This window comes from Acanthochromis polyacanthus, chromosome 22 (assembly GCF_021347895.1).
Source record: "Acanthochromis polyacanthus isolate Apoly-LR-REF ecotype Palm Island chromosome 22, KAUST_Apoly_ChrSc, whole genome shotgun sequence".
Lineage (NCBI taxonomy): Eukaryota > Metazoa > Chordata > Actinopteri > Pomacentridae > Acanthochromis > Acanthochromis polyacanthus.
The window spans coordinates 20909553-20928002 of NC_067134.1; the positions used below are offsets into that span (position 1 = coordinate 20909553).

Below are 18450 nucleotides of genomic sequence, written 5' to 3' on the forward strand. Positions count from 1 at the left end.
AAACAGAAAGTAACAAATTAAACTTCAGATCCTGTAAATGCTTTGGTAAAACCTGGGTGACATTTATTACTGGTGAGACACATCAGTCTGACCTGTTACACACTTCAATGCAGGACAGTCTTATTTTCATTGGCTTTTAACCCTTTAAGCTTCAGTCAATTCCAGCCGTTTTCAGTACAAAAAAATCGCTAATATTCTATTTTGAATTAAAAAAATGACGAAAAATACAGGGAATATTGGACGCACATCGCGAGGTGCATTTCCTTGAAAACGACCGATTCGTGGATTTTATACCGACTTCAGGACATGTTTTGGACAAAATAGTTTACTGGCTTGTGTCATCTGGATGTAAAAGGTTGGATTATGGCCGTTTTTTTGTGGAATCTTTTTTTCTGTGTGTAATAATGAACCCGGAAATGTGAGTCGCGCTGTGTGCGTTGAAGCCGTGTATAGAGAACGGATGGATGAATATTTGTTTTTGTCGGACAAATGTGTTTTTCTCACCCGCTGTGGTAATCGCATCTGAAAGTGGTTTATACCGGCGGATTCATGAGAATCTAAGCTTTCCATCGGCGTATAGTGTTTGTATAATCGGGTTTGCAGCCGTCGGACATTCTTGAAATTCCTATGCAAATTAGTAGGTGTACCGCCGGCGGTACACCTACGACGCACTGAAGCGTAAAGGGTTAATGTCTAAAAAAAAAGTGACATTGCAGAGAAAGACTTCATGTACAAGAGAGGTGTTTTTTAATTACGGGGCACAAATGGCATATTTTGTGCTCTATAATGTTTCTGCACCAATAATGGCACCAAAATGTTGAAAAAAACACTGGCCCAAATTTCTTCATTCTACTCAAAGAAGCTTATATCTGAAATGTGTCTATTCATTATTTAAACTGGGTGCAGTTCAGACTGCTGTCGTGTTGAAAGTGATGCGTAAATGTCATTGTGTTTGCAGAAAAGCGACGAGCATACGCAGTCAGACGTGACACTGACACATTCAGATGTCTGAAAGAGGCTTTAGACCTCCGATGTTATATGAAAATGTCCATCAGTACAATCAGATGTATGTAAAACGGGTAACAGATCAAAGGGAATCAGTCGTTTTTCTGCCTCTTACCGCTGAGCAGCGGCCTGTTGAGGCTGAAGGACTGTGGCAGATCCTCGATCTCAGTGATCCTCTGGTACATGGCTCTGGAGAGGTGGTCAGCGTGGTACAAGCTGCCCAGGATGATGCTGGAGAAGTAGATGGGCTCAGTGAAGTAGCTCATCAGAGAACCCTGGAACCCAACAACGTTCCACCTGAAGGGTTACAAAGAAGCAAGAGGTAAAGGAAACAAAGAGACAAAGAAACAAAGGAGGCTAAATCTGAGAGAGCAGACACACAAATCTGAAAAAAAAAGAAAAATCAACATTATTGTTCTGACTAATCCTCCTGAAAATACTAATCTGATTCCAGCTCAGAGGAGTCCTGAGCTGTTCGAGGCCTCCTGGCGATTCATCAAGAAGTCTAATCAGAGCTCCGGCGGCCTACTGACACCTGAGAAGAGCAGCGAGCAGCAGAGACAGAAATGAAGTGATTGTAATGTGCCACAGAGATAATTCAGCCTCTTTACACATGCACATAATCATCAGGATTCCTACTGGTCCGTTCAAAGACGCCCTTCAACACCCAGAGTGGGTCCGCAGGGCTGGATTTAACATTAAGAAACACAGTAGGTTCTACAGCATTCAGGGACTTATACTGTGTTATGTACCTGTATTTCATATGCTTTCTTTTAAAAAAAACATTTTAGATGAGGATTTAGAGAAGCTTCCATGTGAAAACTCAGCTTTTGGCTCACACAAATACTGGTAGCAGCATTACTGGTAGCAGAAAAAGCAGCTTTAGTGTGAAAGTATTTATTTTTTAAATCATTTATAATGTGTATAGAGTGTTCTGTCAGATTTTTAATGACTGTTGGATAATTTTTCACTGTAGAAAAATAGAATAAAATAAAATCATGCACCTCTATGGAAACAGGACACCCATGGCTAAAAGGAGAGGGAACTCAAAAATGGCTTTTGTGCAGTATAATTAATTTATAATGCCATACAGCATAAAAAAGAAGAAGAAGAAAAAGCACATTTCTTTTGACTATTCCTTTTCCCAAAATATAAAAAATCAACCAAAAACAAAACCAAACACTAACCCACCAGACTATAAAAACCACTCACATTTTGATGTGTGTCTCCTATCTGCTCTGTGTACACATCCTGCAGTTCAACCTAGTTGAAAAAAAGTCAGATTTTTTTCTGAAGTGGCCGTTGGTTGCAGCTGAATCAGTCCTTACTTTTCTCCTCTGACAAGGAGTTCTTTTACTTTTTACACAATCTGGTAAGTGCAAATGATTCATTTTTGATGAATTATTAAATGACACAGAAAGCCACATCATACATGAGTAGTTCAAGGACCGTTGGACAACTGAAAATCTGTTTTTACAGTTTTTCTTACCAACTGTCTTACTTCTGGGTTCAGAGGGTTAAAATCAATAATACTGAAAATGCTAATGCCATGTCATGTAGGAACATTTAGTCTAAAACTGACAATATGAACCAGCTCAGTCTAGCATCTTAAATGCTAGTTAGCTCTAAAACTGAAGCTGAACGAAAAGCCATTTGTTGTGTAGGTGTTTGGTGTCTGAGAAATTTGAATTTTGACCTCATAAAATATTTTAATAATATCACAATAATATGAGACTGACTCAAGGAAGATGAACTTGAGGATCAGACAAGATATTACAGTTTATCAATGTGTAGCAAATATGTACTCACTCGTCTCCTATTTTCAGTGTGAACACTGCCTGCAGTTCAACTGAAAAGTTCCTGAATTTTTGTCATGTGACTGCTGGTTGCAGTGGAGTCGCTAATGGCTCCTTGGTTGTGTCAACATGCACCAAATGTTTCCTTTTTGAGTAAATAGTGTTTTTTTTAACTTCTGTTTAGTCATATTTTCAGTGTGAACATGTCACAGATGTGTAGTAGTTCAAGTACTTTTGGAAAAATAAACATTCAACAGTTTTGATTAATGGTGGAATTTTGGCAATCTTTTTAAAGACGACATGTCTTTAAAACCTGGCTGTGTCTTTGAGGGGTTCAGGTTAAACAATTGATCATTAACAAGCAGCACCAAACTGAATGGACAGGGGAGCTAATTGGTGACACATAGAGACAGACTACCAGTCAGGTTTATGTTGTTTTAATTTATAGACTCCAGTCCGACCTGCATGTCTTTGGACTGTTGGAGAAGACCGAAGCCCCAAGGGGAAAATACTACAATGACGGAAACACAGACCTGGCGATCTTGTCACTGCAGGACATGGTGAGCAGTCTCTCACCCTGCAGAACTCCGTCCCACGTCTGGATGGTGTTACTGGATCGGACAGGAATGGTTCCTTCACCGGACTCAATCTTAGTGCGAAGCTGCCCACGAGCCTTTCTGTTCGGGTGTCTGTCCCCCTGATCTGGTGTTAAAAGAAAAGCAACAACAGACACACTGAGGACAGGACAGGAAACTGAACTGTTAACTAATTTCAAACATAAGGACTGTCATCTATTCCCTCTCTGCATTTGTTTTGTTTAAGTTTTTATTAAAAATAGTCTGCACTGTAAAAAGAAAAAAGTAAAACTAAGTAGCATTTAAGGGTCCTAAAAATAAAGAAAACAACCATCTCAAAAAGTCATTTTCATATTAAAATACAGTCTGACTTTGTATGTTTTTGGCTTTTACATGTAGAATTTCACAGAAAATGTCCTATTATGTATAAAATAATATATTTATGGAAAGGAAAAAAACAATTATTAATTTAACAAGCATATCTATACAAATCTGAAGTAGATATTAAATCAAAATTATGTAACCGATACTTTTACTGTTAATTTTATCTAATTTTTTGATATATATTTACAGTATTAAACTAGAATATAACATTTACTCTATTCAATAAAAGGACGTGAAATAATTTTTTTGTCTGACATTTTTGAGGTTTTAGTTTACCTCCTTTTTTGAGCAGATTTATTTTGGGTTTTTTTTGGAAATTAGTCATCATGCACAAAGAATTATAGCTGACGTAATGCAACGATGTGATGATATTTATATACACTCTATCCCACTTTTCCATGTGCTCCCTTCACCAGTGTATTTGATTTATCTAACCTTTTGTTTGTGTCCCTACCTATTCTGTTGAGTCTTTTTGAGGGTCTTGAAAAGTGCTATTTAAGTATTGTTATTATTATTTTCATTATTATTAGTAGTAGTAGACTGTTGCAATATTCAGGTCAAGGGTTTTATCACAAAACTAGTTGTACAAAAACTACACATTTTCAAAGAAATAATTCTTGCTTAATTCATTTTTTTTCCAAAAATGTACATCCTTCTTCTACTCACCCTCCACTCCAGCTTCATGTGGTGAGAAGATGCGAGCGTCTCCACAGGGGGAGGTGCTGATGTACAGGTGAAACTGGACGTTTTCCTTCAGTCTGAAGCCTTGTCTGTTGTCACACCTGCTGAAGATGGACTGATGGTGCTCCTCTTTGTTGTTACTAAAGATGTAAATCCAGACAAAAGGCTGGTAAGGTAACAGATATATTACAGAAAAAATTTGTGATTGGCTGGTCGGCAATCGCATTTGTTAAAATTGCATATTACAGGCATATAGTCAGAAATAATAATACACTAAAAAAAACAATAATCAAAACAACAAAAAATGGTCGTACTGGATGATAACTAGAAACAGGAAATGTCTGTTAATTAACAGTATGCCCACTGTAACAAAAAATGAATCAACAATCAAAAAAACACAATATTTTCTGTATTAAAATTATGACTATAGTAATTAAACGTACAAATTTTGTATTTTTAGGGCGTCTGAGCAATCATAATAAAAAATATGACATGTTCCTTTTTTCATTGGTGCATACAGTACAAAAACTGCATATAAAAACATGAAATAAATGCAAAAAATAACTGTTTGTTCTGCAATTAAAAATGGCACAAACAGCAATTTTCTTTTCACTTTGTATACAAAAATAACATTATTTCTGTCAATATTACACCTACAAGGATTTTTAATAAATATTTTAATAAATAATAAAAAAAAGAGAAAATATTTTGGTGGGTAATGACATATCTACAGTGAGAATAACTCAAAATTCAGACAAATCTTCTGTCATGAAAACTGAAAAATACTGAACTAAAATAAAAATCCAATGTTTTTATTTAATCTCTACACTGTTCTAAGTTTGCAAATTCATTACATTCTCTTTTGTTTATACAACTAAAGCTAAGCAGTGACATGATAGCAACAATATCAACTAATAAGAATGATATTTGAAAGTATAAATAAACAGAAGTTCACCTGTGAATCACACATTTTGAACAATTTCTCCAACAAAATACAGTCAAAAAAACAACTAATACAAAGATATTTCTTAGAGTGTGGTCCAGTGATTACAGATTTATTCAGGTCTTATTAATTGCAAATCCAATTAAAATAAATTTGATTGCATGATGTCCTAAAACAAATAAGGGAAGAAGATTTAAAATCATAAACTTGTGGATTCTTTGTGGACTTTCACGACGACTTATCAGGCGTATTTAAGGTCTATAATACAGGATGCAAGTTAAAGGCAGCTAAAAAGTCAGATTTAGCAGCCGTCACCTGAGGAAATACTCCAGCTGGGAGTACAGGAACCTGATGAGAGACCGACGAGCTACAATCTCAGCGTGGCAGTCGTTGAGGGCCAGACCTCTGTCACTCATGTATTCACCGTTGATGCACTTTGTCCCTGTGGACACGCAGATGACCTGAGCCTCCTTCACATCTGTGCCTGAATAATTAAGGAAAAAACACACAAAAAACATCAAACATTCTTTCTAAACTATGTTTGACATTTTCAAATAGTCACATGTGGCCTCGAGTCAAATTCTAGAAATATTTCAAGAACAGTGTCACAGCACCCCTCATCCAAGAGACTTCTTCCATTATAAATGAGTCTCAGGTCTATATTTTCACCACCAGATCACATGGCTAAAGAGATTCACATGTGTCAAGGTGTGAATAATTGTGAGACTACCAGGTGAGGGATGACTCGATATGTTAATCGTGGTAAAACTGTCTGGGGACGGACCTGAAGACTGCATTATAGATAAATGATAAATGGTGCTGCTTCTGCAATCATCCTTACTCATCAGGGACTTATAATGCAGTCTTGAGATCCCTTGAGATAGATTAGAACTGAAGAAGCCTCTTGGATGAGAAGTGAAAAATCTTTAACAACAAAAGGAGACTCCACAGAAGCTCCACTTAAATTTACTACACAAATTTGAGCATAATATTTTAACGACATTATAGACCAAACTCCGAAATCAATACCATCAACAGCTTAATTATAATGAAAATAATTGGAATAATTTCGTCTTCATCTAAGATATTGTAGTAATTATGGTGATAAAAACTATCAATGACAGTAGAATATAACACGTTCAGCTCTTTAGAGCATCAACTCCTCTATGGAAAGATAACAAAGCTTGTAAAACTCTTTGTAGAAAAATACAACTTTTTTGCACTAAACTAAGAAAAAATTGACTTTTTTTAAAGACGGTGTGGAGAAATGAAATGTAAAGAAAGTGTCTACACTGTACTAAAAGAATAGAGTATACTAGAAAGGAAGTACTAGAACGAGAAAGAAAAGCTGGTGTCAGAGTTGGGTTGGTTTGAATATTTTACAGTCAGTTACGTAGTATATCAGAAAAAAAAGTAGAAACACATTTTGTACAAAAAAAACAAGTACAGTATCCTGCTGCAGTGTTCTAGTGTCCAAATCACTGGTAGTTTTTTAACCACTGTCAACTAAACGCAACAGACTGACTGTGGACTGTTTATTGCAAGATTGAATCGAAAAGATTACCCGTTGTCATGACAACACCCGCCAAGACTTTCCGTCGAGCGTGTGGAGAAGTGAAGTTGTCCGTCAGCTCGCTGAATTTGTCAATAACCAGACGAGAGACGGCGTCAGCCAGGACCTGAAGCACCACACATGAAGCAAAATGACAGAATGATGTAAAATGAGGTAAATCTGAACAATGAAACTTGAAGGATCTGGCTCTTTTAATTCAGATTTTTTCTGATATGAATTACCAAACAGCAGAAGACAACAATGCTAAGGTGAAAGCTCTTCTTATCTGCACTCAAACTACTACTGAATATTTCAATTAGGAATGTTGCACCAGTGTGAATGACAGGCAGGGATCTCAGCAGCTTAAAACAGCCAAATCCTCTGCTTCACCGACTGCTCTGTGAGTCGGGCAAAGAGACTCGGAAAGGCTGGAATAATGAATCGCAGTGTTTGAATAGCACTCCGAGGGTGATGGTAATTAAGATAGCAGCTTTGTTATCAGTGCGCAGGGATTACAGGCAGGGATTAGCTTATATGTTAATAGATTCTCAGTGTGTTGAACTTGTCTTTCCTGGAGCCGTCTCCATCTTTGATCAGATTTTGGCAGGTTGGTCACGAACGGTGACATTTGTAGTCTTTCGTTTGACAATGGAGATCTGACAAGAAGGTGTTTGGAGTCTACGATCAAACTGCCAACTGCCTCTTTCATCTGGGACTTTTGTCAACTATAAAAAAAGCAAATCTTAATATCTGATGGTATTTATTCCCTTTTTTATGTAGTTTAATGGCTCATTTTTGCTTTTGTGTTCACACATCTGAAATCTTCTTTGCTAATCTGTGTATCACAAATGCCTATTTACTTTGAGGAAAAGAACATCTCTTCTAGAAAGTCCCCAAATATTTGATGTACGAGAACTTAATTAAAAAGAGGATCCCACATTAGCATACAATTTATACATGGTACAAAGTATAGAAGCACTTCACTGGTTCCAGCTTTCACTAAGTGTGTGACCAACATAGTTTTCTTGCTATATTAGATGATTTTTAAGGCTCCTTCAAGAACTTGTATACCCATGCTATCATACCATAAGAAAAACTCCTGCAATGCAACCTTTATCTCTGCATACCTTTCTTATTTTGATTGTATATTTTAACAACACAAAAACCATCTTCCAACCTTACCTGTGGCAGGTGAAGCTGCAGTCCTTCTCTGGGTATAGGCTGCCGTGATGGTGCCTGGTCCAGCTGAATGTTAAACAGAGCAGACAGAGCAGCCTGGGCAGCCCGAGCCTTGGCCAGCTTCTTATTCCGCCCAGAACCCTGGAATTTCTGAGCATCTACCGTCACTGACATTACAAAATTCTTGGCATGGCTCTCCCCACTCTCCGACACAAAGTCATACTTGAGTCCTGGCCGCAACTCATTGAGGATCATGACGGGGTTCTTGCCACTTGTCGGGGAGACAGTGGTGGAGGGTGCTGGAGGTAAGGGAGACTGGGGCAGGTTTGGGACGGGGAAGGGTAGCAAAGGGTACTCTATTCCCAATGAGCTGAAGGAACCGTTACTGTGGGAAGCGAGGTAAAAGGGGTCGTCTATGGGGTTGGATGTCTCAAAGGCGTTAAAGAGCATGTCTGGAAAGTCAGCTTGGTCCGAGGTGAAGTCCGTGTGGACAGACAGAGTCCGTCCCATGGCCATGTGGGCTTCAGATGCGTTGGGGAACTGGACGAAGGAGCGCAGCGCCTTCTCTGCTGCATTCAGCTTGGCCTTCTTCTTGGTCGGGCCTGAACCCTCGAAGAGCTGCCCGTTGACCTCCACAGTCATCACAAAGACAGGCGCATGGACCGGCCCGGTCTGAGAGAGCAGTTTGTACTGTAGTCCCGGCTTGATCTCATTCAGCTGCATGAGGGCATTCTTGGGCAGAATGGGCCCGGGGACTTTCTTACGCTTCTTGGGCCTGTACTTGGAATGTGTGTGCCCATTATTGCCCTCTTCTAAGGGACGTTTCCTCCCACCCCCAGCACTCCCATTGGGGAGTTGAGCAACCTCAGCTGCAACCCTCCCTTTGGAGAAGAGGTTGTCCAAGTTCCGATTTTCCTTAACATCTGTGCTGCATGAACCTGCGGTGCCCAGAAAGAGTAACTTACAATGCCTTCGTTGCAGGATCTTGTAAATGTAAAATTTAGAGATTCCTTTATCTCTCTTTGTAACTGAACAAGTGATGTGTGTTCCTTAATCAATACATAGGTGGCGACATTCCAATAACACAATAAGAGTATATTCTACTGGTAAAAGTTTGATATAAACAGGCTCAATAATTTAAGTAACACACACTCTTGACTAATCCAGGAACACCTTTAGGAGAAAATTTACATTAAATTACAGTGAAGCAATTAAAATTGTCAACATACATTTAACAATAACTATGTTCTATTCAGCATGAAAACCTCAACATTAATTTTAGTATATGTGCATTGTACTTCCCCTTTAGCAAATTACAGGGCAAATTCAAACAACAAGAAGCTTTATCAGGATGCATCTTCTCTCTTAAATGTCTTTCTTTGAATTTGAATATCTTGTGTTTTGGGAACACATATCACCAGGCCCCGTTAACAAAGGCGATGGAACTTAATGTAAATTTCCATTTATAACATCCTCCAGCAAAAGCTCGATAGGTTACTCCTTTCGGTGCTCAGGACAGAAAACAATCCTATAAAATGCAGGCTTAGAAGGGTTGTAAGGAAAAGGTGTCAACTTTTCCCAAATTATTTTTACATTTCAATTAAACCTGAAGGAAAATACCAGAGAACTCATATTAACATTTAGCATTTGATTGGTTAAATATCCTTACACAAAATAAGGTAAATATGCACAGTCTATGACATAATCAAGCACAGTGTTAGGGCTAGGATTCACGACATAAAACTTCTGATATGCACAGCTAAACTACTGACCACACCATAACACAAGTTAAAAATGATGGCTGTTAAAATGATCACTCAGAGAAAAAGAAAGAAAGAAGTGACAGAAATCCCTGATCTCAAACATCTGCGTCACAGGAAACAGAGAGAGTCTTCTTCCTGAAGGTGCCTGGACAGCAACATTTCAGCTGCATTTAAAGCTACAGACACTGTGACAATCTGTTTAGGACAAGCCAGATGTTATGCAATATTTGCAACATTTTGACCTGGAAAATTGAAAGACACATTCCGAAGACATGTGCAACTTTAACCCTCGTGTCGTCCTGCGGGTCAAAATTGATCTAGTTTAAAGTTTGAAAATATGGGGGAAAAATAAATAAAAATTCAGAGTGAAACTTCTGATGTCCACATTTTCAACATTTATGGGAAATCTCTGAACATTTTTGGTGGAAAAAAGAAATGTTAAAAATGTTCAAAGTTTTACTGATATATATGTAATCACTTTAAATATTTTTTGGATTTTTTTGAAAGATTTTTACTCATTTTTTGAAAATATTTACAAGAATTTTCTTGCCAAATTTGGGGGATTTTTTTAAACAAAACTTTTAAGGGAAACTTTTAAGGAATTACTGGAATTTTATTCCTGAAGGTTTTGCAAATTTTTAGAAATTTGGGGAATTTTTTTCAGAATTTTTAAATTTTTTTCAGACAAGGAAACAATATTTTTTGGTGCCCGTAAATGAGGACAACAGGAGGGTAAATAATCTGAAAAGAAGCACAATATGGCACCCTTAACTAAGATGTCTTGATGCCTTTTCAAACAAAATGCCTGAAACATTCAGTAAGTGGTCAAAACGGATTCAGATTGTACAAAATGCAGTGAACCCCAAGTGTCCGTACATCATTATACGTTTCGCTGCATGCATACTAATATGAACTGGAAATCATTTTCTCTGTACCCAAAGTGTACAGTGTCTGGATAGAGCTGACTGCTGTTGACTACTGCATGCAAGTGGGGGACAGAACTCAAACAAGAAGAACAATAGCAGATAATGCTGTGACCAACAAGAGGGGAGGAGTGATTATCGGTCTGTTGGGAAAGAGGGAACATAATGTTATTGTTTCTTAGCTGAAACAGCCAGTGGCGCAGCTAAACAAGCAAAATTTGAAGCAGAAACTGTCTTATTAAACTGGCAACAGCAAGATTCTTCTGTGTAAATGTATAATCTAGTTTTAAGTTCAGTACTTACTGTGTTGCCGGGTGTGTGAGATTTGATTAATTTTTTAACTTTTAGGTCATAATTGTAGCAAAAAGCCCTTGAACAACCTTGATCATTTCCATCACCAGCCTTCAACCAACCCTCCCTACACCGTCAGACATAATCCACATGTTCTCCCGACTGGTTTCACTTTGGCTTACACACAACAGGGACAGGATTACTGCTGCCCAACACGAATTATGAAGTGTGTAAAGGGGCCCCATCAGTCAGCAGCAAGCTGAATCGCAATGCCAAATTGGGAATCTGGTTCACGTCTTTGAGCACACCAACTTCTTTCAGCCTGCACTGACAAACAAGCCAGACACACTCACTCTTGAAAATGAAATGCCACCTTGACGTTATGCTGAATCACATCATTTTACCAATAAACAGGCAACTTATCAAAGCGCACATCCTTCCCCTGTGAATAAATCGTCAGCTTTAAGGAACAAATGCTTGTGAAAGTAAAGCTTTGTGTTTGTTGTATCTGCATTGCTCTGCTTGTTAATGTCACTCAGAGCAGTGCTACATCCACCTTTTCCTTAAAACGTATCTAGGCTTATCCTGGGTCAGGTGGATTTAGGCTGAAATAGACCTGTGTACCCAATCCAGAGGTGGCTATCAGGGGGCTTTAGGGAGCTTTTTTGTGGAGAACAGGGGAACACGCTTAGAATCCACCACCAAAATAGGCTGAAATCTCACAGTAGATACACCCTGACCCTCGGATTAAGCTTCACCTGAGCTCACCGAAAAGAATTGAATGGGGCATTTTCAAGGACAATCCTGGAAGACTGCAGTGACGCATGAAGGATGTTAAACACCGCGTTCTCTTTACATATATTTAGCTCTTATAGTGCCTGGTTATAGCTTGGATCCAGTATCACTCTCAAATAAAATAAAAATATACATATATCATCACATGAAGGTTATATTTGCTGTAGTATTGGAACAAAACCAATCAGAAGACATTTTGTTTGAAGCCGAAATGAAAAAAGTGACTCACTCATGCTTTCTACTTGGTCCCCGTTTCTGATGAACAGCCTCTGTTGGGTTCGAGTTGCCCGGACTCCTGCTCGACCTGCAGAAAACACACAACGTCGACAAAATTCAGCTGTAGACACCTCCATCAAGGGAGTGACCACTTCTATTACATGTTGGATTTCTGCTCTTTGAGGAAGGGAGAACGATTCCCCCCTCATAAATGCATATATGAAACAAACAAAAACATTATTCATGATGATTTGCAGTGCTCCCGACAAACATTTCACACCAATGTTGTAATGCTGTTGTTCTGAAGGTGGTTTTTGCACAGTAAATTGTTTATGCAATTAGTTTAGGAAGCTGTAAATAAATAAAATAAAATGCCGTTTCCAAGAGCAAATGACAGCAGGCAGACAAACACATTAAATAAATTTGTTCGCTGCAATCCAGCTTGGCAGAGAGCACGAGCGCTAACTGGCAGGTGAAAGAGTCCCTTTAAACATTGACATTCAGCAGACGGCGCCCACAAAAGCCTGAGCAGCCTTTTGAGACTGATACATCTGACTCGCTCTAATATTCCAACAGCTTTTTGTTCATTCCAAACGTTTGAAAATGAAAATGCCTGTTTTGAGAGTATGTGACTTATTTGACTTCACATAGTTCTGGAAATGGGTTAAAAACGTGACGCAGTGAAGACGACAAGACGTCAGGTTGAAGGTACATCTGGACCAGTATCGTATAGATCACACACTGTCTGGGTGCACATTTTTGACAATGGGTGCAATTTGAAATGAAATCTACAACACAATAGGGTACACAAAAGTGAAGCGGTCTGGTTAGTTTCAGAAGTGACTGGATATTACTAATGATTATTTTAGCTTAGGTTTAGCTATTAGAATGTGTTAATACAAATTTATATTTTCTTCTTATATACTACCAGAATTTGAGCATGAAAGCCAACAAATTGTGGGTTTATTTGGGTTATCGACTAATAACCAATCCAGTTTCTTGGCTTTATCTCTATTTGTGCAAATTATTTGTAACTACTACATAGCAAAAGAGAAAAAAAATCTTCTTGTAAGATCTTTGAATTCTTACTTTTGGTAAGATCAAGGAGAATACATAATAGGAACACAAAAAAGAGGATATCTGATGATTTGTTCACAAGGAGATCAAGGAAATGTTTTGATAAAGCAGAACACTCTGAGCTGATGTGTGTCAGCGAATGAAACTTTCATCATGAAACATTTCTTTTGCGACATTGTCATTTTAAGCTGAATGTGTGTTCTGGTTTGAAGAAACTGCTTTCAAAGAAATTCAAGGCTTTATGAGATCAGTGCAAATGGCAGTAAACAGAATTCCCTTTCATCATTCCATTAGAATTATCGGTGTTGATTTCTTCACAAACCTTTGGAAGAGGCTGTAACAATACATCTAACACTGAATTATTTCTTCTTGGAACCAATCCATCCTCACTCCTTCAACGCCTCCTTTGCTCATATGTCACGACTCATCACCCAGCTTATTCTCCCCTCCCACCTCCACCTCCGCCGCCACCCTGCCCTAAGCTACTCCTGTCAGACAGAGGTACTCGTCTCTCGGGCTGATAAGAGACACCGAGCTGCCATTATTTCCCCCGAGTCTAATCAGGAAGCTGTCACTCAGGGTGCAGTCCCTAGACATAAATAAACAAACCGCTGCCTGCAGAAATTACACAATAATTATTGTAGATTTGCAGAGATGTGGGCGGTCGGGGTTTTACTCCTCTGGTCAGCTACATTTTTAAGTCAAATAACTAGATGAACAATGAAGCAGAGAAAAGGAATTTGAGGACTCTCAGCATGATTGGACAATTGAAAGTGAAGCAACTGCATCTGCAAATACAGCACACAACAAAAGTGAGTAAACCCCTGTGTAATATCACTTCAAAATCAACTGATTCAATACTGAGTAAGTTGACAAGTAGAGAATTTCTTGCTTGTTGCTGTAAAAAAACAACAAAGCTATGTATAGACTGTTGCTTCTCAGTGTTTGCTATTCTCAGCTAAAACTGAGAAGGCCTCAATTAGACCCAATAAAATGGCTAATCAGCTTTCCTCGAGAGACAAAAAAAAAAAAAACGAGCGAAACTCTGGCAGCAAAAGCTTGCTACTCGGTGTGTATAATCGCTCCTCTTTGGGCAGATATGGCCTCTGCCCCGCTGCCACTCAGCTGTGTGGCTCCAAACGCTCCCAATGACAATGTTATCAGGCTTTTCTGGCTTCTATTGTGGAAGACAGGTGGAAGGGGAGCAGGGCTTAGGTTGCCTTTTTCCAAGATAATGGAAGAGGAAAATTAACTCAGAGGAAGCAAAATGTAAACAAGTGTAGTTATCAGGACGGCTTGTGACAGAACTTTGGAGCGTTTCAAAATTATACCACGCTCATTCAAAAATCCTCACTATTTGCAGTTTGAATCGCACAGGTTTGGGTGGTTTGTTGACATTTGGACGCCACAGGATCCGATTGTGTTTTCTGCACGCATATGGAACATTATTTATTGTCCAGAAATACAAAGCACCATCAAGAAATTGGAAAGAAAATGGAACTGTGGAGGATAAACAGCCAGCAGAAATGGGAAGTGGCATGTATATTAAAGGAATCTGCGGCCTGCCATCCATGTCTAATAGAGGATCAGTTGAACAGACAAGCAAGGCAAAATAAATAAAAATCTATTTACGCTCAGTACTTCCACGCTAGCACCTCAGATCACGCATCAGAGCACACTCACCACCGCAACCCTCAGTACCCAACACACTGAGGAGAGAATAGGAGGCAGAAACTGTGCATTGAAAGGTGTAACATGTCCACAACACTGAGCGATTCTTCTTATTCTTGATTCACTTCTCATCCAAGAGGTTTCTGACTGCTGTGGACACCTAATTATATATTGTCAACACCAAATCACATTCCTGATGGTGTGAACGGTTGTGAAACAGCCAAGCAAGGGACCACTTAAAATAAAAAATAGAAAGAAGTCAAGTCTGCATTGTAAGTACAGGGGGTCCTCGACTTACATCACAGTTCCATTCCTACAGATTGATGCCAGTCGATTTTTTGCCGGAAGTCGGAACTCCGGCGTAAACAAAGCCAATATGGGATTTTTTTGTGTGAATGTTATTAAAGAAAATGTTAGAAGTTTTACTGCTATATGTCTAATCACTTTAGCTATTTTTAGGATTATTTTGGAAGATTTTTACTCATTTTTGAAAATATTTGTAAGAATTTTCTTGCCACATTTGTTTGTTTTTTTTAATTAAATTTTTAAGGGAAATTTTTAAGGAATTATTGGAATTTTCTTTCTGAAGTTTTTGCAAATTTTAAGCTTTTAGTCTTTCTTTTTTTTGGGGTCAAGTTCCCGACTGAACGGCACACAATGGTTCAAAGCCTTTTGGAACGTTGAAAATCCAAAGATTTTACTGTTCTGACAGCTTCTGGCTCTGATAAATTGTGCAACTTTGGTGAATTTTATGGTAAGATAGCATGTCTTTCAAAAAGGAAAGGGGTTTAAATATCAGTGTTTTCTGTGCGATAAGTATCTAAATATACACTGCAGGTTTGTGTACTTTTGCCTGCTAATATTAATAAAAGCTAATGCCTGTGCGAAAAGGAAATCAATATGAGAACTGATGGGAGGCTCCGGAGAATGATTCACTGTTAATAGGCTAAAGCATGCAAAATCGATTGGTCTTTCTAACTGTGCCTGCACCATCTCTCAGTGTTTTGTTGCTGTGAGAAAGGAAATGAAAATAATTCACAGGTAAAGGAAAAATGCATTGAGAGATGTGACCTTAGAGACATTAGCCTGCCGGCCCTTCAGGAAACCCCATCAACAAGAACAGAGAACGTGAACACCGGCCGCCATCTGTAACTAGTGACCGAGCTGACAGTGATAAATGGATCTCCGAGGCTTTTTCTGCTGCTCAACGCGAGCTACAATAACAGCCCGAGAGGAAAAAACAACTGCAAACAGCTGTCAGAGAACTCTTTCGGTGGCCTAATGCAGATGGATCAATCCAGAGGAGAAGCACACAACAAGGAGGGGGGAAAAAAACAGCGCGACACAGGCAAAACGCCGGCAGCTTTCCTCGCACACAAATTCCATTATCTCCCCGTGAAATGACATTTGGAGTCGTGCAGAAATTGGACCCTGACAGGCTGGGGTGTGACACATTGATAGGCCAGGCGGAGGTGATGGGATCGTGGACGAGAGGAGAAACCTGGAGACACTGGAGAGAAGTTTGTCCCCATCCTTAGAGTGGGAAAATGCTCTTTATCCTCGACAGAATTCAAACTAATCAGGGTCCAAACTCTAGACAAGGCTCACATTTGGCAAGTGGAATTAAATGTTGACAAAGTGGGACATGAATAGGATTTTTCTGTAAAGTTTATTCAACAAAAATCTCCACCTGACCTTTACTGCTTGAAATGTACAAACAGAAAGCTCATTAAACTGCAAGCTTTCTGTTTTGAATTCACTTACCTCTCCTGTTGTCCTAATTTACGGGCACCAAAAAATGTTTCAAAAAAAAAATTCCCCAGATTTCTGAAAATTTGCAAAATCTTCAGGAAAAAATTCCAATAATTCCGTAAAAGTTCCCATAAATGTTTAATTTTTTTAAAAAATCCCCCATATTTGGCAAGAAAATTCTTGTAAATACTTTCAAAAAATGAGTAAAAATCTTCCCAAAAAAATCCCCAAAATATCTAAAGTGATTACATATATATCAGCAAAATTTCTAATATTTACTTGAAGAACATTCACAAAAAAAACAACCAAAATCCAGTGAATTTCGCTGGATTTTGGTTGATTTTTTGAGAATCTTCTTAAGAAACATTTTTAACATTTCTGTTTTTCCACCAAAAAATGTTCAAAGAATTGTTCGGCCTCAGTCACTGAATGCATGCAACAATCATTGGTAGAAAACACATGAGTAGAGCATAATATTGATGTGGAAAAGCCAAGAGATCAAAACCTTGAGGGCCAGCACATGCTCTGTCTTGATGTGGATGAGGAACCGTTTTGAGCCTCCAGAAATAGCCATTTCATCACGTTTACGACCTGCCTACTGTAGCCAGAGTTTGTTTTTCAGTGTGTTGACAGCTGATGTGACATTGACATGATGCCACAGGGGTGTGTTAGACTTTGAAAGCATCTAATATTCAGGAAAAAAAAGGGAGCAAAATACGACTCTTCTGGCTGCCTGTCACGCAACGTTTATTTTTCAAAATGGTATTTGCGACTCCCTCGTTTCACCCGTTTCAGGTTGATTTTCTCCCTGGAAGTTATTCTCTTACTGTCCGACTGCCAAAGTTCATGCAGTCCTCCAAGTCTCCTTCAGTTATTACTTGAGTGTGCCGCAAGCAATGAGCTTAACCAGTAGCAGTGAGTCATGCCGTCAGCGCCGCGAGGATTTTCTGGCCTGTTTTTTCGCCTCTCGGGCTGCACACAAGCTCTGCTAATTTAGCGGTAAAGTTTATTGTGGGTGTATGGAGCTCCAAGTGGATACCTGCACACACTACTCTGGACTAAACAGACACTGCCAGCTTCACTGTTGGTTAATATTAGTGAATATTATCTTCTTAACTCTCTGAACTTTGTGCATTTTTTGGACCTGCAACATAAAGTCTTACACCTCTATGGAATCAGCAGGGTGACTAAAAGTAGAGTCTTCTGTTTAGTATGACACAGTTATAATGCCATAAATGATTTAAAAATTGAAGTTGGAATTCTTTGATTATTCATTGTACAGAAATACAAAATGGTGGCTCGACGTACAATGGACACTTTACCATTTAGATTTAGATTTTGTTGGCATACTTGCCTCCTGTCTGCTCTGTGTAAGCACTGTCTGCAGTTCAAACCCTTTGATGCACATTGTGGCTCAGGAGATACTCATTTTCATTGGATTTGAGTCACTTTTGACACATGTTGTGCCTCAAAGGGTTAAACCAGAGTCTATGAATATTTGTCATGAGACCATTCGTTCCAATAGAGTCAGTGATGAACTGTCAGCTGTAGCGAGAAGCTCAGAATTTTTTGTGTTTTACAAAATCCAGTTTGTGCAAACAGTTTATTTTTTCCCAATTTTATCAGATTTCATTGTGAGCTATTGTCCTGTGTTTCACTGTTATGTTTTCTTGGTGTACTTTTTTAATGTGCTTTTATTGCTAACTTTGTCTTATGTTTCATTGTTATGTTTCTTTTTAATCTGCCTAGAGACTGCAGATGTAAATGAGCATTTTTGCTATAATCTGGCATATTTATGTCTATACCGGTCTAAATACTCATTAATGTGCACTGTCTCTATCAAATAA

General features: G+C 38.6%; 1 protein-coding gene across 3 annotated transcripts in view; it reads right to left on the reverse strand.

The window, feature by feature from the left end:
• The window catches only part of LOC110963101 (double-stranded RNA-specific editase 1-like), a 61938-nt gene that overhangs the window by 3062 nt on the left and 40426 nt on the right, over positions 1-18450 (reverse strand). For all 3 annotated transcript variants that reach the window (XM_051941828.1, XM_051941830.1, XM_051941829.1), the window contains 7 exons: positions 12117-12191; positions 8119-9053; positions 6949-7063; positions 5700-5868; positions 4427-4581; positions 3335-3503; positions 1121-1302 (listed from right to left, as the gene is read on the reverse strand). In XM_051941828.1, the coding sequence (XP_051797788.1) occupies positions 1121-1302; positions 3335-3503; positions 4427-4581; positions 5700-5868; positions 6949-7063; positions 8119-9053; positions 12117-12191 (1800 nt within the window). The remainder of the gene's footprint in view (positions 1-1120; positions 1303-3334; positions 3504-4426; positions 4582-5699; positions 5869-6948; positions 7064-8118; positions 9054-12116; positions 12192-18450) is intronic.